Raw genomic sequence first — 25,302 nt, forward strand, 5'->3', positions numbered from 1 at the left:
GCAGGGTATGCTGGAATTTATAAAGACTCTTTTCCCACTTGGAGGTATTATGGTGAATCTACCATTTGCCCAAGGATTGCATATATTCATTATTTTGTCCCAAGATAGTCACTGGTCAAATGGGATTTGCAAGTTTCTGAAGCAATGCAAAAATGGAATGTGCCCCAAATAGCCATCTTTGGCAATGTTTCATTCTTTCAATGTGTTTGCAAATTCAAGTACCGCCACAGGCTAGGTGAAAAACTTCATCATTGATTCTAGCCCTTATTCCATAAATAATTTTAGCTTCAACCCCATGCCCAGTGACTGGGGAGCAGGGGGTGTGAGAAGGCACCATTTTCACCACACCCAGCGCTCATTTTGCTGCAGTTCAATTTCTGCCAAAAAATGATGTTATTTGTCTCACTGTCCGCTGTGGCAAAATTACACGCCTCGCATAATTTGCGAAGTTAATTACGTAAAATTACATTGCTGTTACGTGATACCGCTCCATTCGTTTCAGTGCCGAGGAAACACAATGCAAATATGAGGCAAACACTGGTAATCTCTGTTTTTGTTGCTGTCTGAATTCTCGGACATCCCTTACCTGAAAGTAAGCCTTATTGAACTCGATGGGGGTGTATTTTTCAAGAGTATGTATGGGGTGTGCTGCTAGTGATTTGCAGCCATACCCCTTTAAGTCCGGTTAATTCTGATGGGTCTTGTTAAGTACAACTACATCCCCTGGACTGTAAAACTAAGAGATAAAAATGATGAACTTTTAATGGAAAACTGGAGGCCTTTTGGGGGGATTTTCCAATGAAGTATTATTGCCATATAAAATAGTGAGCAAGATTCGAGATACAAACGGCAGGAGGCGGGGAATAAAAATACCGATAAGGATGGTGTATGGGGGTTTGGTAACAGGTTTTCCCCGAACACATCCTCTTCGTCAGGCTTAAAATTTCTGTCCAGGTGGATTTTTATAAAATTTGACAAAACGTCCGGGTTTTTAAAGCAGCATTTTTAAACCTAATAACAGGTATAATGCACTCTGCTGCTGACTCACAAGCATGAGTTAGGAAGGGTACTGTTAAATCAAGACATCCTCTCCTAGTATCCACAACATTCCCACAATGCGCGAATATAAAATTGACATTGCTTGCTCTGCCCGCTTTTGACTCTGGCTCCACCCATACTGGAGATTTGACCCCTGGAACATTGCCCAGAAGGGAATATGTTTCTTGGGCTGGGGTGTGTGTGGAAAGGTTCCCTGTCTTAAATAAAGTCAGGAGTCGTTGTGGAAAGCAGACAAAATATGCCATCTTCCATTTTAGCGGCAATGGTGGAGGTAGTATACCTTTTTCAGAGGTATATAATGTATATATATATATGCAGTTCTTTTTGTCTTTTTTTTAACAAAGAGAGATTGAATCAGACGTTCTTGTGCTTGGAAACGATACACAGTCAGGTGTCCATTATAAAACAAGTGGAAACAATGAGTGCATAATGATTGGCAAAATGTAGCTTGACTCCTTCAGCTCTCTTCTTTACCAAAAGAAAACAACCCAAAACAGCTGCGGCTGACATTCAGTCTTTCCTCTCTTTCTTAAGATTGCCACTCAGCTCGACAGGACGTCATATGAAGATAAAGGAGAGTTGAGGGCACACACATTTCTCCTGTAGAGACTCCTGTACCCAAGATCCCTGGCAGCCAGCGATGGACGCCGCAGTCCAGAATGTTCTAGAGAAAGACAGAAAATAGGATGGAGTTGACGAGGTACAGTTTCCAGTTCCTTCCTTTAAAAAGGAGAAGCCACTTCTGCCTGTGCGTGAATCGCGGCAAACCCGGTATTTACTTCCGGGTTTGCCGTGGTCACGACTTGGATCACGCCCAAGTAGAGGCGGTTGTAAGTAGAGGTTCTACTGTAAATCAAATCATAATGTTTCATGGCTTGGAAGGACAGAAGTTCAAAGATGCAGCACAGCTTCAAAGGGTAATAAAGCAGTAACTCACACAAAGGACTCAGCTACATTAGTAAAAAACAACAACAACCAGTGATTTGAATGCGTTATAAACATGCAACAGCAGATGGCGCAGGAGAACAAAGATATATTTCTAAGCGATTTTCCATAGGGGTTTTTTTATTCCATAGGGGTTTTTTTATTTTCCATAGGGGTTTTTCTTTTGTTATAATGATATAATTTCTGACTTATTTATAGCGTTTCCCCCCTTTTTACCCCAAAATTCCCTTTACTGTACAAATAATAAATATTTATGAAAATAAAAATATTTCTCCACCTGTGAGTTCCATTGTTGAGAATAAAGATAGACTTAAATATAGTCTTAAATGAGCCAGATATTAGCATATACTGATAGCACTGAGTGACCGTGTGCCTCAATACTTGTATAAGAAATAAAATCATGCCATATGTATATATATATATATAAAAGTCACCACAGGGTTGTTAAATCGGGCTAAATTCCCCTCAGAGAGCTACAGCACAAATTATATATTTGTGCAGGATAATAGTTATCTAAATGTGCAATCTGTTGTTAGATTAGGAAACAAAAGACGAACTTGTTAAAGCTTCTATGACACACTGGGCAATACAGGACATAATATAGATTTGAATCTCTGGGGGGAACCTTGGAAGAGCGATCTGAAGTTCACAGCATGTTATTCATTGAAGGAGAACTACCAGAAAATGATTTACAGATGATATTTAACTCCAAGTAGACTTGCTAAAATGTATAAGTCCGAATCAGAAAAGTGCTTTAGATGTAACGAGGTTGAGGGTATGTTTAATCACATGTGGTGGACTTGTAAAAGGGTAAAAGAATATTGGGAAATAATATATAATGAATTGGGGGGGGGAAGGTTTAAAGGTATTTTCCTGAAAAAACAACAACAGAGTCCTTTCTGTTGGGGATAATTCAGACTGAAATTTCCAGGTGTCAAAAAAGGTTATGTATACTACTACTGCAGCCTGTGTTTTGTTAGCCCCAAAATGGAAAACGAGCGAGGTCCCGACCAAAGAAGAATGGCAACTTAAACTGATGGAATACACTCAACTTTCAGATTTAACTTATAGAATAAGTGAACAAGAAGAATATACGTTTAAAGAAGACTGGAAAATGTTTACTGAATATATGGGTGAAAATTGTGTTCATTTAAAAACGTTGGTAGCCTGAAGATAAATTCAACAGCGTAAATAAGTTTTGATGGATGTAACAATGGTTTACTGAATGTTTTAGTTTATGTAAAATATGCAGGGATGTTTGGTATGCAAAATGAACCACGGAAAGAGAAGAAGGGAAGTCACTGGTTTAAGGTTGTTTAAATGAATATTTTGAAATGTAAATTATAAAATTTAATTTAAAAAATGTGTGCGTGTGTGTGTGTCCATATAGTTAAAGCTATGGTTTTCCCAGTAGTGATGTATGGAAGTGAGAGCTGGACCATAAAGAAGGCTGATCACCGAAGAATTGATGCCTTTGAATTATGGTGCTGGAGGAGACTCTTGAGAGTCCCATGGACTACAAGAAGATCAAACCTCTTCATTCTGAAGGAAATCAGCCCTGAGTGCTCACTGGAAGGAAAGATCCTGAAGCTGAGGCTCCAATACTTTGGCCACCTCATGAGAAGAGAAGACTCCCTGGAAAAGACCCTGATGTTGGGAAAGATGGAGGGCACAAGGAGAAGGGGACGACAGAGGACGAGATGGTTGGACAGTGTTCTCGAAGCTACCAGTATGAGTCTGACCAAACTGTGGGAGGCAGTGGAAGACAGGAGTGCCTGGCATGCTCTGGTCCAGGGGGTCACGAAGAGTCGGACACGACTAAGCGACTAAACAACAACAACAACTATATATATATGCTAGCCTGGCAGAGAGTCGGCACATTGTTCTTGCTGGATCAGGTATCCAGCTCTGACAATGCAGACATGCTTTGCCTCTGAGAACATGACTTAATTTCTATGCATGTGTAAAACTAAGGCAAGAGAAAGCCTCTGTATTTATGCCTGTGTGATTTATAGGCCTGCAGAGTCCACTTTTGTGGGTTCCGCCAACGGCCGCTGTTGCTCTGGACCAAGTAAAGCTGTCTCCAAGATCACAGGGGTTTGTTTATTGAAGGAGTCTGCAACCACACACCTGGCTCCCTGCAGACCGTCCCCTTGGCACCGCTTCTTGCTGCCCACGGCATTCCCTTGGCATTCCACACAGACACGACGCTCTCTCGCCAGCTGCCTGCTCCAGAAATGCAGGCGGCAGGCAGGGCTCACCTGCGTCAGGCGGAAGTAGATGCAGTAACTGGAAAGCACAGAGAGGGAGCAAGGAAAGGGTTAGGTCTCCATGCTTTGTTAAATGGCCTTCAAACCATTCCTGCCCTCCGCACCCCAGACATACACAAATGGAGGTCATCGTCTCTCGAGACAGACGGATGCCACCAACAACAGGATTGGGGGGAGAGATGCAATACAGTTCCCGTTAAGAGAACAATCCGCTTAAGAGCTCATGCACACTTGCATTCATCCTGTGATTTCTTCTAGGTACGGGTCCAAGAAGTTTCCCCCCGGGAAAACACTCTGTTTACCACTGAATCGAAACAGATGTGAATCTGCGCAATACCCAGTGGATGTTTGTTCTAATTCTGCGGCCAACTGTGGGTTTTCCCTGGGAAAAGAAAAACCTTTGAGCCCCGTGCTGAGAAATCATGGGACAAGTATCGAAGAGCCCTAAGTTGCCATTATACCTAAGTTGGTCATTATACTGGTATACCTGAAGGAGCGTCTCCACCCCCATCGTTCTGCCTGGACGCTGAGGTCCAGCGCCGAGGGCCTTCTGGCGGTTCCCTCATTGCGAGAAGCAAAGCTACAGGGAACCAGGCAGAGGGCCTTCTTGGTAGTGGCGCCTGCCCTGTGGAACACCCTCCCATCAGATGTCAAAGCGATAAACAACTACCTGACATTCAGAAGACATCTGAAGGCAGCCCTGTTCAGGGAAGTTTTTAATGTGTGACATTTTAATGTATTTTTAATCTTTGTTGGAAGCCGCCCGGAGTGGCTGGGGAAACCCAGCCAGATGGGCGGGGTACAAATAAAATAATAATAATAATAATAATAATAATAATAATAATAATAATAATAATTGGCTGTCACAGCTATTGGGTCTTCTAAGCAGAAGACTCCAGAGTGAGGGCAGGGCACGTTGCCCTCACTCCAATCTGGCTTCACGACGACACTGTCATGATGATGTGGAGTTGATCACGAAGCCACACCCAAGCGAGGACAACGCTCTCTGCCCTGGCTCTGTCAAGCCTTGTTGGAGGGGGGAAGATGGCTAGCAGCCTAGGTACCACGGATTCGGAAGGATGCTACTGATGGGACCACATAACAGAGCAACTCCGCTAGGAGGCAAGGTGGCAGCATTTGGGCTTTTTAGTTTAAAGAAAATGTGAGCAAGAGGTGACATGATAGAAACATATTGTCAGCCTTCAGGAAATCGGCTTTTTGCCCCCGTGGCAGTAGATAAGCAGAACAAAGGAAAAGGAGTCTTCTTACCAGTTAGAAACTTTCATAATCACAGCAAGAGAACAAAGAACACATCACCTAGAAATGGCGGTGCTCCCAATTAAGGATTACACCCCCCTTCCGTCCCTGTTAACTTCTACGTCTTGTAATCTGAGTTTCTACCCTCTGTGCTTTCTATTCTGCCACTTTCTGAGCTCTCCGAGACTTTGGAGAAGGGGGGTGAATGCTGTCCAGAGACTGTGAATCTGTTAACTCTCTCTCTTCCACTGTTTCTTCTCCTAGCTGTTCCCCATCCAGTATTTCCCAGCTTCTGCCTTCTGAATTGTGCCCCTCTGCAAACCACTGTTCCAAATCTATACTGTCCTCCTGCTCCTGGGAAGATTCAGGCGCAGGAACAGGGGGAGGGGGAGGCTCCCACCATTCCTCCTCAACACAGTCCCTGACACATATAGAAGGAAGGAAGGAAGGAAGGAAGGAAGGAAGGAAGGAAGGAAGGAAGGAAGGAAGGAAGGAAGGAAAGTTCTGTTACTAAGTGATTCCACCAACAGATGCAGAAGAATCCAAACTTCATCCTCATCTTGCTGGTTAGGAGAAAGATGAATACACAATTTACACACCAAAGATCAGTGCTAGCATAAAGGAGACAGGATTGGTCAGATATGTTTGTTCTTTTTCTCTGTTTATAATATGGTGGCTGATCAAGCAGGGGTACCCTGCAGGGATGACCAAGGAATGCTACTTAGGTATTTCTCTTGGGATTCATAATCCAAAGCTTCTTATTTGCTTCTGCGACTTCCTGTTTATTCCTGGCTCCCAAACAGCATTCCCGGAGGCAAAACAGACCATCCTGTTCTGTGGTGCTCCAGTCCAGAAAAAAGCTCTGTGAAGGGAACAGGGTCCTCCTAAAAAATATCTCTTAACAAACTACAGCTCCCATAATTCTTTTGGGGAGGCCATGGCTGTTTAAAGTAGTATCAGAGGGCTTTAAAAGTACAGTCATACCTCATGTTACATTTGCTTCAGGTTGCGCGTTTTCAGGTTGCATCCCATGGCGACCCAGAAGTACCGGAAAGGGTTACTTCCGGGTTTCGCCACTCGTGCATGCGCAGACGCGCAAAACGACGTCACGTGCATGTGTAAAAGCAGTGACTCGCGACCCGCGCATGCACAGACGCAGGTTGCGTTCTTTTCAGGTTGCAAACAGGCCTCCGGAACGGATCCCATTCGCAACCAGAGGTACCACTGTATAGTGGAAACAGACCTGGAGAGCCCTTCAAACATAGAATGCTTTCAGATAGAGAACTGTTCTCTGTGAGGTAGGGCACACAGCCAACTTCACCTCCGCCTTCCCTGCACGGGGATAGATACACACATATCTCCATCGGATTGGGCTGCGAATTTATTAAGTAAATTTCTGTGCCCACCAACACCAAATGAGATGTGTTGGGTGGCTAATGGGAGACAGGGCCTTTTTGGTGGTGGCCCCTGTTGTGAAATGCCCTCTCAAGAGTGTCTGGCATGGCTCCATGCCATGATTATATCAGCACTAAGGATTGTATTCACTATAATGATAAGTACGCTGTTCCAACAGCACAAGGATTTCTCCTTACACAATGGAGTATTTTCACACTCTCCTCCCCCTGAATTTGGGCTGGGTTTCCCACTCAGCCTTCTGGCACAGCTTTGGAGATGGCACAGGACACCTGGGTGGGAGTCCTATTACACTAACACTAATCCTTGCCCTGGCACAATTATTTAGTTGAATAACACCCCAGAAGAAGTCCTTTAAAAAAATAATAATTGCTGGCATTTAAAATCGTTCAGGTCTTTTGTAAAGTTTGCTGCTGGTGGGTTTATCTGTTTACTGTGATTGTTCAGTTTTTTGTTTCATTCATATATATATATACTTTTCAAGTTTATACATTTCACTAATTTTACAATCATTTTAACATTTCAAAGGTGTGTCAATCTGCAAAGGAGCAGATTGTGTACATGTGTGTTTTTGTTGGGAGAGCACATTTTGGAAGAACCTAACTCAAAGGAGCAACAAGGAGAAATGATGGATCTGACCCAAATATTTATGTACAACAAAAATAAAGGTGACTAGTTCTGCACACACAAATGGAAAAAGAAAAACTTGCCTTCCTTCCTCTTCTTTCTACAGTTCCTTAAATTTATATTTAATATCTTCAGCATATCCAAATGAAGTTAATTTGCTCATTTATTCATCTTCTTTAGATATATATACTCTTATGAAACTGCAGGGTTTTTTATCCAATGTTTTTTTATCTGTTTACAATTTATCTGTAAATATTCAATAAACCATTTCTATTCTTTTATTTTTAAAAAAATTGTTATCTTGATTTCTTATTCTTCCAGTAAGTTTTGCCATTTCTGCATATTCCACAATTTTTTGCACCCACAGTTTTTTGTTTCTTGAGAGCGTTGTGTATGAGGGAGGCCTATTTTGCCAGATGTCACGCGACAGCTCCAGGAGCAATGCACAGACATCGCAAAGCCCGTCTGATGTATCTCAGCAACACCAAAGCATCTCCCTCTTGGAGCCGCGGGCTTTGATTGCGTCTCCCTAATTAGGCCAGAATCTCTGGCTGGCACGACACTCTGGTGCGAGAATCCGGCGGCCAGAGACAATCGATGGAACATCAGAGGGGAAGGCGACATCGTCCAGAAATTGCTTGGCCTTGGCTGCTTTCCTCTCTCTCTCTCTGCTCTGGTTTTGTTCCAAGGAAAAGAGAGCCGGGAAGAAGTGTAGCTCTCCCAAGTAACTATGCAAAAGAGGGGCCTCTCTCCTCAGTCCTCCAGGCCAGGATTAGATGCTGCTTGTGTGATTGAGCCAGCAAAGACTATACTCTCCAACATTTCTCTGATGAAAAATAGGGACATCCTATTCAATAATAAGGGATGCGGGTGGCGCTGTGGGTTAAACCACAGAGCCTAGGACTTGCCGATCAGAAGGTTGGCGGTTCAAATCCCCGTGACGGGGTGAGCTCCCGTTGCTCGGTCCCTGCTCCTGCCAACCTAGCAGTTTGAAAGCACGTCAAAGTGCAAATAGATACGGTAAATAGGTACCGCTCAGGCAGGAAGGTAAACGGCATTTCCGTGTACTGCTCTGGTTCGCCAGAAGTGACTTAGTCATGCTGGCCACATGACCCGGAAGCAGTACGCCGGCTCCCTCGGCCAATAAAGCGAGATGAGCGCCGCAACCCCAGAGTCGGCCATGACTGGACCTAATGGTCAGGGGTCCCTTTACCTTTATTCAATAATAATAATGATAATGATAATTTATTATTTATAAACTGCCCATCTGGCTGGGTTTCCCCAGCTACTCTGGGCGGCTCATAACAGAATATTAAAAACACGATAAAATATCAAACATTAAAAACTTCCCTAAACATGGTTGCGTTCAGATGTCTTCTAAAAGTCAGATACAGTGGTACCTCGGGTTACATACGCTTCAGGTTACAGGCTCCGCTAATCCAGAAATAGTACCTCGGGTTAAGAACTTTGCTTCAGGATGAGAACAGAAATCGTGCTCTGGCGGCGCGGTGGCAGCAGGAGGCCCCATTAGCTAAAGTGGTGCTTCAGGTTAAGAACAGTTTCAGGTTAAGAACGGACCTCCGGAACGAATTAAGTGCTTAACCTGAGGTACCACTGTAGCTGTTTACAGTGGACACTTGGGTTGTGAACGTGATACGTGCGGGATGCAATGCACGTTTGCAACCCGCAGTGGCACATCTGCACACGCGCAAGTTGCAATTTGGCGCTTCTGCGCATGCGCCACTGCCGAAACCCGGAAGTAATCTGTTCTGGTACTTCTGGGTTTCGGCGGGTCAGTAACCCAAAAAAACACAACCTGAAGCATCTGTAACCCAAGGTATGACTGTATTTCCTTGACGTCTGATGGTAGGGCGTTCCACAGAGCGGGCGCCACTACCAAGAAGGCCCTCTGCCTGATTATAATTTTATAATTTATACCCTACCATCTGAGTGGATTGCCCCAGCCACTCTGGGCGGCTTCCAACATATATAAAAATAATAATAAAATATTAAACATTGAAAGAAAACCTTCCATATACAGGGCTGCCTTCAGATGTCTTCTAAAGGTTGTATAGTTACTTATCTCCTTAGCTCAGGGGTCGCCTACCTCCATAACCCTCCAGCATTTCTCCGATGAAAACAGGGACGTCCTAAGGAAAAGTGGGACATTCCAGGATCAAATCAGAAACCTGGATGGCTTCTGCAAATCTGGGACTGTCCCTGGAAAAATAGGGACATTTTGAGGGTCTGAAATATTGGTTCACTAGGACAAATGGGGCACTGCCCCACCAATCTGTCTGGATCAGAGGTGCAGTGGTCCCGGGTGGGTGTCAAAGACTAGAATCCCAGAACCAACCAATCAGCATGGAAGAGGTCCTTTTTAGCCACCGAGAAGAGGTCTTCTCCTGCTTTGTTCTGATTGGAGCCAATAGGAGTAAAAGGGGATGAGTCAGCCGCTGAGGATTGGCTCCCAGGGCCATTCTAGAGAAGGTGAATGTGGGGAACAGCAAGGATAAATTGCTCTGTATTCTCCAAACGTAAGCATCGAGGAAAACTGAAAACACAAGGTGCTTTACTTTCAAAAGAATGATTTGCAAGCCTTGTAGCGTACAATGGAACTTCAAGGAAAACAAAACTTCCTTCTTCTTCTTCTTAATTTCATTTTGTTATGTACTGAGTTGAATAGGATCCAAAAGGCAGCAGTCTGATCGGTCCTAGAACAATAGGATCCAAAAGGCAGCAGTCTGATTGGTCCTAGAACAATAGGATCCAGAATGCAGCAGTCTGATTGGTCCTAGAACAATAGGATCCAGAATGCAGCAGTCTGATTGGTTCTAAAAACAATAGGATCCAGAATGCAGCAGTCTGATTGGTCCTAGAACAATAGGATCCAGAATGCAGCAGTCTGATTGGTCCTAGAACAATAGGATCCAGAATGCAGCAGTCTGATTGGTCCTAGAACAATAGGATCCAGAATGCAGCAGTCTGATTGGTCCACAGGAGCCACCCAATCCAGCTCCAGGTGGAAGTGAATCCGCAACCAGATTGGCCTACAGCAGAATCCCAGAATTAGCCAATCACATGGGGCCCATTGTGTAAATAATGTATATAAAGCAGACATTCTGGGGGAACTTCCATTCCTCCTCACCACTATGAGCTGAATAAAGAGCATGAAATCCACTCTCGACTCCGAGTATATTTCACATTTCTATACCGCTTTATATTTTTAAGGGGGGGAATCTCAAAGCGGTTTACAACACAAATGCGTAAATGCACACATTTTTGCAAGACCATTTTCCTCGACGCAATGGACTTTTGTATGTTGTTTTCACATATACCCAGGTATGTGCATTTTGGTCCACCTTATTAGGCTGGAGAACCGCCTTGCAAAATTCAGAGAAATGATAATATCGATGGGCCGCTTATCTATCATTTTTAGAAAGTGTGGATTAGGTAGATGAACTGATTTGAATCCCTTCTCCATTCCTAACTGGGGGTGGGCACAATTTGATTTGATCCGGAAGAGTCAAATGCTTTCTTTCTCGCAGCCTTCCCACCCCCGCCCGCTTTCCTGGCTTCCTTCTTTCTTTGCAGCGAGCTGATCCTGAACTAAAAGGACCTCTATTTGAGGTTCAAGCCATGCAGGGAATTATTTCTCTCCCTGACCCCCCCCCAACCTCACTAGCAAAGCCGGCCAGCTATGCTGAACATGTGTCCTAGCACATGATGCCAACTGGAGCCAAACAATGAACTTTGGGGCTGGCTGCTTAGTTAACTAGGCTACCCTAAGTCCTCCGGCAACCCCTCCCCGCAGAAACAAGATCTGGCTATGTTCCATGTTATGCGCAGGAGACGGCAAAGAATACGCCACCCACCCACCCCACACTTTTCCTTCCTTTCTTGCTTTTACTTGGAAAGGCCTCTCCCAGATAATATCTTGCTAATGTTCCTGCTTAAAATTCCACCCTCGCATTTACTAAAGCCGGTCACTGAACGAGGGGAAGGGGAGGGAGAGAAGGGGAGGAGAGCGACACGCAGGAGATCTCAAGGAGGAGAGGCGTTCACAAGAACGTAAGAGCTTAAATGCCTCAGCACCGCAATACCTCAAGGCATGCCTCTTCCCATATGAATCTACCCAGCCCTGGGAACATCTTCTGAGGCCCTCCTTCGTGTGCCTCCTCCTCAAGACGTGCGGAGGGTGGCAACATGAGAACGGGGCCTTCTCTGCAGTGGCTCCCAGTCTGCGGAATGCTTTCCCCAGGGAAGTACGCCTGGCGCCTTCATTATACACCTTTAGGCGCCAGGCAAAAATGTTCCTTTTTAACCAGGCCTTTGGTTGATTTGATTGACATCCTATGCCCTTTTAAAATGTGACTATTTGGGGGGGGGTGTTATTGGGTTATTGTTCATTTTATATATTGTGATCTTTTCTGTGAACCACCCTGGGGTATAGGGTGGTATCAAGGCCAGATTTAGGTTTGATGAGGCCCTAAGCTACTGAAGGTAATGGGGCCCTTTATATGTCCAGCTGTCCTTTGCCAACAACAAATTGTCACTGTTTTTTGTGTTGACTATATGCTAGATAGTAATTTATGGACCTGATAGATATCTAAAGCTATTTGCACATGTTGCCATGCAACTAGTCCATGCAGAATGTATGCACCCTATATAGAAATGAGCAAACCAGTGATATTTTAGGGAGCAGGCTAGCAGGCGGGGCCCATTACTTAATAATCATAAGAGCCTACACAACACAAAACACTGTTGCTGTATGTAGGTTTTATTTATTTTTTTATCTTATATTTTGGAAATGTACATCCAGGTACATCCTACCTTGGCAGCTTCTCCCTCGTTAATATGTGAGGTCTTCTCCAGGGGTCCTTAAAATCCCTTTTAAAAGAATCAGGCAGGATCTTAGCCACCTCTGTCAAAAGAGACATGGAAATAAAAGGAGCCATGATCTGATTAAAGACACTCATCATGTCAGGCTAGCACAGAGAATTTAAGAGGAAAGAACAAATTGAAAATTAATTGATGGGGTACAATGTTGACAGCATAGCTAGAGCAAAGTTATTTCTTATTCTCATTAGGAGCACCATAAATTTACATACAGGCACTTAACTGCCTTTCGGTACTTCAAAACCTGCAAATTAATCAGCATTTACTTTATTTAAAATAAATCCATTTACATTTGAGCAGGTCAAATTATAACCATTTGTTGGAAATTGTTAATTACAACCATCTTTGAATCTCAAAGCATGCACCATTCATGACTTAATGGCACCATTTGGATGTTATAAAACATAGTGCTATGTAAATCTTCCAAAGAATTGTTCACAGCAAATGAATTTGGGGAAGGAGAGCAGGGCAGTGTAGACACAAATGTCATTAGTGCATTTCTCACCCAAAGTAACTTAACAGTCCGGGGAGATGAAACGACTACACTTAAGTTGTGGGTGAACATATCAGACGACACAGCGACTCTTCAAACAGCTCTTGTTTATTCTTGTTTATTCACAGGCCAGAACTGAACTGAACTGAAGGGTTCAGCCAGCCTGCTTATATAGAGCTCCACTACAATGCAGCAGTAACCACTTTCTGTAACTATCCAATCACTGAATTTCACTTTCGATCCCTTATTTGCATATGTGGACCTGAGTGAAAACTATCTACAGTATCCCCCTGCTGGCCCAGGGTGAAAACTTCAGTACATAACATTCTTGACTAGTTTTAACAAATGTTGCTTAGAACAAACCACAGTTCCCTGGGTTTGCACATACTGTGAAACCATGGCTTGTTCCAAAGGTAAATAATCGCTATATATAAAATTTATTTTATACAGTGGTACCTCGGTTTTTGAACGTAATCCGTTCCGGAAGACCGTTCTACTTCCAAAATGTTCGAAAACCAAGGCTCAAAGGGTGGCCTGCAAATTTAATTGGGAAACACCCAGTGGAAGCCATTCGACTTCCGAGGTGCATTCGAAAACGGAAGCATTTACTTCCAGGTATTCAGCATTCGAAAAATGAAACGTTCAACTTCGGAGACATTCGAAAACCGAGGTACCACTGTATATGCAATTGTTTAAATTGCATTTAGATATGCACCTGTTAGATATACATGTGTTTTCATTATATTGTAATCTCGCCACTGCTATCAGCATCGTACCTTTTGCTTCATCGCAGGCCGAGTTCTCCCCAAGGCACCCTCGTCTCTGCTTTAGGTCTGGGCAGGGGGTTCCTCCATTTCGAGGCGGCACGGTGACCTGGCGAGTCCGGTCTTTGCTGCCCGTACCACAAAGAGCATTGCATTCGCTCCAGGGACCCCAAGGGCCAACCACACAGTCAACAGCTGCTAGAGGTGAGGGAAGAAGCGGGTGGGATAGAATAAACCCTAGGAGGGGGAGAGAGAGACGGCAAGGACAGTTGCAGCCAAGGGAGATCCCCAAGAAAGAAGGGGGGGGAATAGGAGAAATGTTAATAAAGAGCGGAATGAATCAGGGTAGGAACAGTATGTGAAGGGGGGGGGGGGAGAGAAGGATGGGAAACAGATCAGTAGAGTAACCAAAGTTGGCATAGAACCTTTCTCACCTGTAACTAGAGGCAGGCAAATCTATTTCCATTTCTCAGTTCCTCATTTTTCTAGACTTCTATTCAGTTCTCTATCTGTCCTCAGCAATAATAATAATAATAATAATAATAATAATAATAATAATGATAATAAACTTACTTAAGCTTCCTTACTTAAGCGTTTTAGTGCAACTTTATCCTAACACATTTTTGCAAACGGTTTTCTCTAATACCCAATGGTTTTTATTTACAGTCGTACCTTGGATCCCAAACACCTTGCGAGTCAAACGTTTTGGCTCCTGAACGCCCCAAACCCAGAAGTGACTGTTCCGGTTTGCGAACATTCTTTGGAACCCAAATGTCTGATGTGGGTTCCGCGGCTTCCAATTGGCTGCAGGAGCTTCCTGCAGCCAATCGGAAGCCACGCCTTGATTTCTGAACGTTTTGGAGGTCAAACAGATTTCTGGAACGGATTCCATTTGACTTCCGAGGTACCACTGTGTTTATTCGGTATGGTACAGTCAAGGACATAAGCACAGACATTTCCGCTTTACATATGCATTGTTGTACACTGCGTTCAGTTAAAAAGCGGCAACGTGAAATTCAGACATGTGTGACTTTCTGAGGGTAGTTCAAAGGACAGAGGCATACCGGTTCAAGAAGCGTGAATCGGGAAGCTTTGCATTATAATACAACCAAAGTTGAATTTCTCCTGGATCTCTAACTGCGACGAGGCCACGGAAAGCCCCAGCTTTTCTCCCTCCCACCCCCTGTTCAGCTCATGGCTCATGTCTGACTCGAATGGGCATCACTCAAAGAGACAGCGCTTGGAATCCTGAGGATTTTGGCAAGGCCAAACAGACCCGGGTATCCCCGTCGAGCAATAAGCCCCCTGTCTCCACTGGCAAAACATGTTAGCTTGCCCTTCCTTCTGACTCACTGCATCCAGTTGTCTTCTTGAGGCCTCATCCCATGGCTGTCTAGCCTGCTTGCTCCGAAATCCCACGCCCCACAGGGGAGGGTACCGTTGGCAGCCCAGCCCCCATACCAAGCCCCCAACACGCTCACCATCTCTTCCACCCCTTTCCCTATCAAAAAAACACTCCATCGGGCAAAACGGAGATCTCATCCCGAAGCAAGAGACTTTCAGGGCAGTTCACAATCCAGGACAGACTGTGTTTGATCCCTGTCATCCGAGAGGCGGACAAGAATGGAGAGAGATTCAGAGATGCAAGACACATATTTGCAAAAGATCCCATCCTTGCTTGTATTTTTGACTGGTTTACCAGGGAAAGTTGTGACTTCTTGGTCCCTCTCTCATTTCCTTGGCTTTGTACCACCCTCTCGTCTCTCTTTCTGCCTCTGAGAGAGATGCCTCCTTAAAATTTTAGTACAGTGGTACCTCAGGTTACAGACTCCGCTAACCCAGAAATAGTGCTTCAGGTTAAGAACTTTGCTTCAGGATGAGAACAGAAATCGTGCTCCGGTGGCGCGGCGGCAGCAGGAGGCCCCATGAGCTAAAGTGGTGCTTCAGGTTAAGAACAGTTTCAGGTTATGTACGGACCTCCGGAACAAATTAAGTACTTAACCTGAGGTACCACTGTAGTGCGAGTTTGCTAAAATTGTCCTCTTTTGGGGTTGAAAGTGGGATGACTGCTTTAAATGCTCAGCCACTCTGAGCCCGGCCTTGGCTAGGGAGGGCGGGGTATAAATAAAAATTATTATTATTATTATTATTATTATTATTATTATTATTATTATTATTAAATGTAGAGTGCAGATTGGGGGGAACTTCTAAAACTGGCACTCAGCCTGCAACTTACAACTTTGTTACATATATATTAAGTTCCTTGTTTATTGGGGAGGTGGCGATTCGTGTTTGTGTGTGTTATCAATCACCTTCTTCCCCTCTTCTTCTCTGAATGTCCCCATCTGAGTTGATATTTTATCCGTTTTCACGCCAAGCAGCCCAATCTAAACATAAAACGCTATCCCCAAATTATGCTACTTCCGTCATCGGTCCTTAATCCCTCACTCGTGAGAAATTCCAGATGTGCTGACATCTGCTTCTCCTTTGCCACGCTGAGAATAGGTTGTCTATCCATCGCACGGAGGCCCCCATTGTCCTGAATTAAGCAGAGAGGGGCCAGTTAATTGTCAAAAACTGCCATGTTGGGTCAGTTCAAAGGATACAAGGCCGTGGTTCTTAGGGGCTGAGGAGGATTAAGCTCCCCTCAGCCCCCTCGTCAACCTTTGAGGCCACTGGCACTAGAACGGTCCCTTCCTGAAGGCCATGTAATGAGATCTACTTTTATTTCTTCTTTTTTAATCACTTGAAAACTCCACACCAAGGGAAGTGTTGGGTACAGAATCAGATAAGGATTTGTTTGAGACACAAGAGCTTGTAGATGGGAAAAATGCCTTTGAAGGAGAACCACTGGAAAGGATTAGATCGTGATGACAGGGGTGAAGTGGTGAGAATGTCCTACTATATGACCTGGGAGACACGGGTTCAAATCCTCACTGAGCCATGAAGTTCACGGGGTGACTTTGAGCCAGTCACTGTCTCTCAGTCTAGCCTCAGAGGAACTGTGGGGTTTAAATGATAAATAAATAAATTAAGTAAACTAGAGAGAGGTGGGCAGGGCGAAAGCAGAGATGTGTGCATTTGTCAGTTTTGGTTTCTCAGTTCTTCCGTCTTAAATTGCGTTACTCCACAGTTTGCGAATTTCTTGTTTGAGAAGCTGTCACGAAAAGTTGTCAACATCTTAGAGGACACCTATCCAATCATTTGAATGCAGCTTTAGAATGCAAAAAACCCAGTAACTCACTAGTACAGCACCTCCTTTGAATGCAGAAGGTTTCCAGGTAGGGCTTGGGAAAGAACCCAACCTGAAATCCCAGACAGTCCCTGCCAGTGTAGTCAGTACTGAACTAGATGGACCTATAATTTGACTAAGACAGTTTCTTGTGTTCTCACTGTGTCCTATGTCCTATTTTCTCCTAACCCAAGCAATTCTACCTCAATGAAATGCATTTTTGGCATGCTATTTTCTCTCTCTCTCTCTCTCTCTCACACACACACACACACACACACACACATGTATTTATTTTATTTATTGAATTTATATACCAGGGAGGGTGTTTTCAGGGTGGTTCACACACAAGGCTACAACATATAAAATCAAACCAAAAACAATAACCCCCCCCCAAAAAAGCCACATTCTAAAAGGGTGTTGGATGTAAATAAGGTCAACCAAAGGCCTGGTTAAAAAGGAAGGTTTTTGCCTGGCAGCTAAAGGTGTATAATGAAGGTGCCAGGCGAACTTCCCTGGGGAGAGCATTCCACAGACGGGGAGCCACTGCAGAGAAGGCCCCGTTCTCATGTTGCCACCCTCCGGACCTCTCAAGGAGGAGGCACACAAAGGAGGCCCTCCGAAGATGATGTCAGGGACCGGGTAGGTTCATATGGAAAGAGGTGGTACTCAAAACCACAAAATGCATAATAAAAATAAAAACAACAACCCAATAGCTGTTCCACCCCCCAAAAAACACATTTTAAAAGGGCATAGGATGTAAATCGGATCAATCAAAAGCCTGGTTAAAAAGGAACATTTTTGCCTGGCACCTAAAGATGTATAACAAAGCTCAAATGCCATACTTGAACATTTTTACACACACTGGAGAACCAGCACCCCCAAATTTGGAGAAGTGCAAATTCCAAAGGATGGCTGCATTATTTTGGTTTGTATCTCTTTTCAGGAACTGGAAACTGAACTAAATTCATCCTTCTTGATGCCCTCAACTTAATGGCATTAGTAACTAACCACAGAGAAACTGAAATGGACAGATTTTCCCATCCCTAGTTAACAACAGAAACTTTCCCATGGCGAAGCCTCGAAACACGAAGGGTACCCATTCTTTTTCCCTCCCAGCCTCCAGACGATTCCGCCCCTCTCTTTTTCTCCCATAGCTCTGTTCAGCCATTCATTCATGTGTGGTTCATCTGCCATCAGCACTTATTTGCTCTGGCCAGAGAGAGACCCACAACTTCTCCCAAGAGTTTCACACGTGGTTTTCATCTGCCGAGAAACAATCTGCAACGCCCCATTCTCTGCATCTGATTCCATTTGGCTGAATGATTTGGGGTGGGGGAATACCCTATGTTCCAAACACAACGCCACCCCGCTTTGCAAAAAAGAAGTAAGCCTTGAGAACAAGAAACGTCTTTTCTGGCTTCCTAGTTTCCAGGAGATTAAACAATACTCACCTTACCATATCAACAGCGGAGCTCAGCTTGGAAGCCTTCCAAAAATATTTTGTTTAGAGGAGTAGCTGAGGACACCATTTCGTAGTCTGATTCCAATGGTTCACAGATGGAAACAGGGATGCACTTGGAACACTGATCAGTTTTGTTCGTAATTTAATGAGAAAGTACCCAATTCAAGGGTGGTGCTGTGGGTTAAACCACAGAGCCTAGGACTTGCCGATCAGAAGGTCGGCGGTTCGAATCCCCACGACTGGGTGAACTCCCGTTGCTCAGTCCCTGCTCCTGCAAACCTAGCAGTTTGAAAGCACATCAAAGTGCAAGTAGATAAAAAGGTGCCGCTCCAGCGGGAAGGTAAACGGCGTTTCCGTGCGCTGCTCTGGTTTGCCAGAAGCGGCTTAGTCATGCTGGCCACATGACCCGGAAGCTGTACGCCGGCTCCCTCGGCCAATAAAACAAGATTAGCACCACAACCCCAGAATCGGTCACGACTGGACCTAATGGTCAGGGGTCCCTTTACCTTTTTACCCAATTCACACTTCTCAAATTATTATTATTATTATTATTATTATTATTATTATTATTATTATTATTACCACCCTTCATCCGAAGATCACAGGGCAGTTTACAATGTAAAAACACAAACATACCTACATACCATAATAGCAAACAAAAACAATGCCCCCCCCCCCAGTATTACCGTATTTTTCACCCCATAGGACGCACCGGCCCATAGGATGCGCCTAGTTTTTTTGGGGGGAAATAAAGGAAAAAAATTTTATTACCCCCCCAGGTGCGCTGCGCTATTCCCGAAGCTTGGGGCATGCGGAGCGCAGCACGCCCCAGGCTTCTGGGTGCCGGCAAGGTCTCCGCTAGCCATGGGAGAGCACTCGGCTCTCCCACAGCTAGCGGAGCGCTGTGCTAATCCCGAAGCTTGGGGCGTGCGGAGCTCAGCGCGCCCCAAGCTTCTGGGTGCCGGCAAGATCTCTGCTAGCCATGGGAGAGCCGCGCGGCTCTCCCACGGCTAGCGGAGCACTGCGCCAATCCCGAAGCTTGGGGCGTGCAGAGCTCAGCACGCCCCAAGCTTCTGGGTGCCGGCAAGGTCTCCGCTAGCCGTGGGAGAGCTGGGTCTCCCAGGGCTAGCGGATAGCTTCCGGAAGCCTGGAGAGCGAGAGGGGTCGGTGCGCATTCGCCCCATAGGACGCACACACATTTCCCCTTCATTTTTGGAGGGGGAAAAGTGCGTCCTATAGGGCGAAAAATACGGTACATGATTTCTGACTCCAGCTCTTTCCTTCCATTTCAAATATGCAGACGGAAACACAGCTATCCTTTGACATTCACCCTTCTCTGAATTTTGCAGTGCGGTTCTCCAACCAAATAAAACACATATGCTCAGGAGGAAATGTGCCTAAAAATGCATATATCAGTGAAAATTACATACAAATGCATGATATTATGGGAAATTGCTCATAAACACTTTAGGAAAAACTCCATACAGATACGTAAATATTAGAGCAAGTCGCACTAAAATGTTGATGAATGCTTATGAGGACTTTAAAAAAACACACAACCATTCACAGACCGATGCTGAATTTAAGATTGGAAGAATGAGAAACTGAAATTGAAAGATCCATCCATTTCTAATTATTGCCCACTCCTGAGACTTCCCAAATCTTCTATCCAATCAGAGTTCTTTCTTTCCTGTTCCATTTCCTCCTTATTTTCCCTGAGGGGGTTATTATTATTATTTTTAAAGTGTGTCCTTTCTAGAGATGGGTGTATCTTTCATTTCTGGGCCACATTAAAAGCATTATGTGGCTTCCCCCAAAGCATTGTGTGAGCTATAGTTCCCAGGAGTTGTTAGGAGACACCCATTCCCTTCACAGAACTACAGTACTCAGAGTGGCTTAACAATCAATCCCTCTTCCCAGGGAATTTTGGGAATTGTAGTCCTAGAAGGGGAAGAGGGGTTCTCCTAACAACTCCTAGCATCTGTAGCAAAGTACGGCTCCCAGAATTCTCTGGGGGAAGCAACGACACCTGTTTTTATTTTGTATTTTTATGCTGCGAGCGGCTCCAAGATCTTCGGATGAAGAGCGGCATACAATTTTAATAAATACCGGTAAATCTTAAAAGTATATTGTGAACGTGGCTACTCTCATTTTCTCAATATTCATCTCAGGGACAGAGTCTGTGAGCCAACCACCCTTTTGCTACCCACAATGCCCCCCCAACATGTGGCTATAACCCCAGGCATTGTGGGAAATGAAAACATTGGCCCCTACGCTTCCTTTAGGTCACCAGCAGCCCTGTTTAGAGATGTTTTTAATGTTTGATGTTTTATCGTGTTTTTGATATTCTGTTGGGAGCCGCTCAATGTGGCTGGGGTATAAATATTATTATTATTATTATTATTATTATTATTATTATTATTATTATTATTATTATTAGCTGGCTAGGGGGAAGCATACCAGGAGTCCCATCAAACTGTCCTTTGCCAGGGGTCCTCGGGTCATCGGTATGAGGAAAGGGAAGCAGCGGTCATCTCAGTCGCTCTCACTCTGAGTTTGTCCATGCTCTCGGGAGTGAATCTGTTTCTAAACCAACAGGGTGCTGCTAGCGCGGTTTCTAGCTTCCTGACTTTTATTCCCTGGCAGAGACCATTGCTCGGTAATCAAGCTGAGTTGTGACTGGACTAATCTCCCTGGAGATCAGGGGTGGCTTACTGAGGCCGTTCCCTCTCCTCCCCCAAATCCCTCATTCCACCCGCGCTGTGTGAACATCAACAGCAGACGAATTTCTTTGCAACAGACACTCTCCGAAAGGCAGGGACGGCGCAGAGACTTCCATAGGAGCCAACTCCCAGGAGCCAAGGTCTCATAAATATCTGAGGGGGTCGTGCTTGAGGCTTTATGTTATTGTTGTCCAGGTTGCTATTATTATCATTATCCCTACTAGGTAAAGGTAAAGGGACCCCTGACCATTAGGTCCAGTCGTGACCGACTCTGGGGTTGCGGCACTCATATCGCTTTATTGGCCAAGGGAGCCAATAAAGTACAGCTTCCGGGTCATGTGGTCAGCATGACTAAGCCGCTTCTGGCGAACCAGAGCAGTGCACAGAAACGCTGTTTACCTTCCCGCCAGAGCGGTACCTATTTATCTACTTGCACTTCGTCTTTCAAACTGCTAGGTTGGCAGGAGCAGGGGCCGAGCAACGGGAGCTCACCCCATCGTGGGGATTCGAACCACCGACCTTCTGATTGGCAAGTCCTAGGCTCTTCCAAAGATGGAAAGAAGTCCTTACCAAAGAAGAATGGTGAATCAAATTGTTGCACTATGCCAAAATGGCAAAGTTGACTGGACAGCTCAGGAAACAAGAAGAACAGAATTTTAACAAAGAATGGGAAAAATTTATAATTTATCTTGAAGTCCACTGTAAGCAGATGAAAACATTAGCAGAATTACAATAACGCTTGTAATGTAGCAAGAACTACGGAGACATTGGAGTGATATAAAATATAGATTATAGGAAAATAAAAGGCTCAATAATAGGACCAGTGCTTTTTTTCTAAAAAAATGTTGAGGGGTATTCTCATTTTGCTAGTCATATTGAAATACTGCCCCTCAATGAGGCCAAACTTAAATTCACAAAATGTTTAGGGGTATGCGTACCCCTATGTACCCCCAGAAAAAGGGGAGGTGGGAAGGTGGGAAGTCCGGAGATTTGGAGGAATCTGTAAATGTGGAAGTGTATGGTGGTATTGTTATGATTTTATACTTGTAAAACCAAATTAAAAAATATTTCAAAAACAAAAGCAAAAAACAAGAACCCAATAATCCACCCCTCTTCAACCCGTTTTAAAAGGATGCCAATGCAAATTTTGTAGGGCATCTCCAGGCACACACACACAAACACACACACAATCAGATCCTCTTCCTGCTGCATGTCGTAAGGCTGTGTGCGCTCAAAACTGTCCTCGCTGCCTTTCTGTTGACAGTAAACCTGGACTCTCCGCATCAATGTGGGAAGCCATGTGTGAGAACAGAGATGCCAGACCTATTCAGGACCATTCACAAGCTTGGCCGGAGGCTTCCGATTGGCCAGGGGAGGGGGCTGGTAAATGGGAGGGAGAGGATTTGGGTTTTAGGGTGAGTCGATTGCTACAAACAGATTGCATCTATTCCGCACTTCTGTGCTGAAAGCTTTGGACCACTGGATCCAACCGAGATATACTTAGAGAGAAGACTTTATAGACTTAAGTTAAGCCCTGTTCATTAATTTCAGTGGGTCTACTGTGCACAGTAACACATTTGAAGCTAGCTCACACCACTTTAAACAATCGTGGCTTTCCCCCCAACCCCAAGGATCTTGGGAACTGTAGTTTCTTTAAAATGCTGACTTGCTCGCAAATTTATTGACATCTGCATGAATTATTGTAGCTAGGAAGTGGAAGGGGCAAGCAGAATATAAAATGGAAGAATGGTATAAAGAGGTGTGGAATATACAAGAGAAATGATTTTGAAGAGATAGGGAAGGTGTTTGTAGAATTTGTACTGTTAAAATGGAAAGGGGTCAAACCATCGCTAGAGGGTTGAAATTTTGGGAGGTTGGATAGTTACAATGGAATGGTCTCAGTGGTGGGGTGAACATCATCATCATCATCATTTATGATTATTACTTTGTCAAAATAAAATAAAAAATTTAAAAGAAACAAAAAAACGCTGCGTGTAGTTAGGAGACCCTCTATTCCCCTCATAGAGCTGCAATTCCCAGAGTAGTTTAACCATCAGTCCCTCTCCCCAGGGAACTTTGGGAATTGTAGTTCTGTGAGGAGAATAGCAGTCTCTGAAAAGCCCTTAACAAACTATAGCTCCCCGGATCCTTTGAGGGAAGCCACAACTGTTTGAAATGGTATGATATTGCTCTGAATGTGTTACGTGTAGGTAGGGCCTTAACCAACATGTTTTGTCCCAGCAAGGGTGATTTTATCTTCTCTCAGGTCTTTGGCAAATTAAACAATCCATGGCCTTTTAATTTTGGGGAGGGGGTGTATTGTTTTTGTTTGTTACTATGATATGTATTTTTGTGTTTTTATAATGTAAACCACTCTGTGATCCTCAGATGAAGGTAAGAAATAACAACAACAATAAGATGATGATGATGTTGATGATGTCTGTGGTCAGCAGAGAATCCCAAATGTGATAGGGTTGGCTGACTTTGTTTTGAAGTAAATGAAGTCATCCATGTTACTGTCTGTACACGGGCATCTCCACAGGCCATTAAGTTCAGATTCTAAAATTATCTTAAGTGCTCCCAGCTGTGAGTGATCCAGTAGATACCTTGACCCCCAGCTGTGAAGAGCTTTAGAAAGATTATTTGTTTGCTTGTTTGTTTATTAAATGAGGCCCCCTCCATTAATACTACAACCCAGCAAGGTAGGTTAGGCTGAGAGGCAGTGACTGGCCTCCAAGGTGAACTTCATGGCCAAGTGGGGATTCGAACCCTGGTCTCCCAAGGTGCTAGTCCTGATGCTGTGACCACTACACCACATGATTACACGGGAACCAGGCAGGGGTGGATGAATATGTCAATTTTGTTTTCCGTTTCCCATTTTTCCAGTCAGTCCCCCCACAACTTTGTGAGAATTCATCCCAATAAACCCATTTTTACAAACTAGTTCCCACAACGAAATGCATTTTTATACATCTATTTTCGCTAAGATACGCAGTTTAACCCACACTTTCTCCTAACATACATGTTTCTGGATATGTTGTTTGGTTGGAGAACCGCACTACAAAATTCAAGGAAATGCAAATTCGGACAGATTGCCGTCATTTGTTTCAGGCTGCGTTTTGGGAGTGTGAATTTGGACGTTTCGTATTAAAATGTGCCCTGGACTGAATGCCTCCCCCATCTCTAGCACCGGGACATGTTGGAGATTCCCCCTTCTGGAATCTGTTCTGCCCGAGAAGCACCCACAGCTTCCTGAAGGTCGAAGGGCACATTGCACAGCCACCAAGAGACATCCCTCTGCAGTCATCCCTTCTCACCCAGAAGTGCCAACTCACCCGAGATCTGGCAGACGGAGTGATAATCTTCGCAGCAATCCCCAGTTTTCTCACAGTACGTGTCACAGTAACACAGTGTTTTCCTCAGAGAAAAATCGGAGCACTCATTATTCCGACCAGGGCAGCATTTGTGGGCCTCTCGGTCGCCACATCCACCCTCAACGAGGCCGTGCACCAGAAGCCACACGCAGAAGACTAGCTGGTACCCCACACCGGTTCCGGGTTCCCTCATGGCTTGCCTCCCCTACGAAACCGGCTGCTAGGAATCGCCGAGTGTGGATGACCTTTCGTCACCACAAGTCACACCGGACGGCCTTCAACAGCTCTCCAGGCGTTTCACCCGGTTTCTCTCTCTTTCGCACTCGCTCCTGCTCCGAAGCTAAGCCCTCCACGGAGGGAATGGGCTCCCCAGGCAAAGGATTAAAATGGCATGATGTCCCACGACGGAAGCGACTGGGCGGAAGCCTCGAACTTCTCATCTACCCGGCCGACGGCATTTGAGAGGAAGGAAAGACGCCTCTTATTTAAGAGACCGGCGGCGTTGGCAAGCGGTCCTCAGTGACTGAGCATTGGCATCTGGGTCGCTGGAGAGATTTTTGCTGCTTGAAGAGAAGGCTCTTTGCCTTTCCCCCCTTTCATGGACGGCTGGCAGCAAAAGCTGTCACAGCTCAACTGGGCTTCGAACTAGTGATGGCCTTTTATACAAGAAACAACATCGAACGGGTGTTGTTCCCAATGCACACAAGGGGATTGGCTGGACATTTACCACCACCCCCTTCCAAAAAAAGTTATTCCCCTCCTTTCAGTTCATGTGTAAAACTTT

The 25,302-nt window shown here is 44.7% G+C and overlaps 1 protein-coding gene across 2 annotated transcripts; it reads right to left on the minus strand.

Moving 5' to 3' along the window:
• Positions 1-787: 787 nt before the first annotated feature.
• LOC128403903 (somatomedin-B and thrombospondin type-1 domain-containing protein-like) lies at positions 788-25,268 on the minus strand. Of its 2 annotated transcripts, none has more exons than XM_053369057.1 (5): positions 24,480-25,268; positions 13,740-13,925; positions 12,405-12,495; positions 4,135-4,293; positions 788-1,723 (listed from the first exon to the last, which is right to left on the minus strand). In XM_053369057.1, exons 1-5 carry the CDS (start codon positions 24,709-24,711, stop codon positions 1,618-1,620), a joined length of 774 nt encoding a protein of 257 aa, XP_053225032.1. In that variant the 5' UTR covers positions 24,712-25,268; the 3' UTR covers positions 788-1,617. The 2 variants fall into 2 exon arrangements, with proteins under 2 accessions (XP_053225032.1, XP_053225033.1); XM_053369058.1 differs by having other exon boundaries at positions 13,740-13,922; positions 24,480-25,263.
• Between the last annotated feature and the right edge of the window lie 34 nt (positions 25,269-25,302).

The sequence above is a fragment of the Podarcis raffonei genome, chromosome 16 (assembly GCF_027172205.1).
Source record: "Podarcis raffonei isolate rPodRaf1 chromosome 16, rPodRaf1.pri, whole genome shotgun sequence".
Taxonomy (NCBI): domain Eukaryota; kingdom Metazoa; phylum Chordata; class Lepidosauria; order Squamata; family Lacertidae; genus Podarcis; species Podarcis raffonei.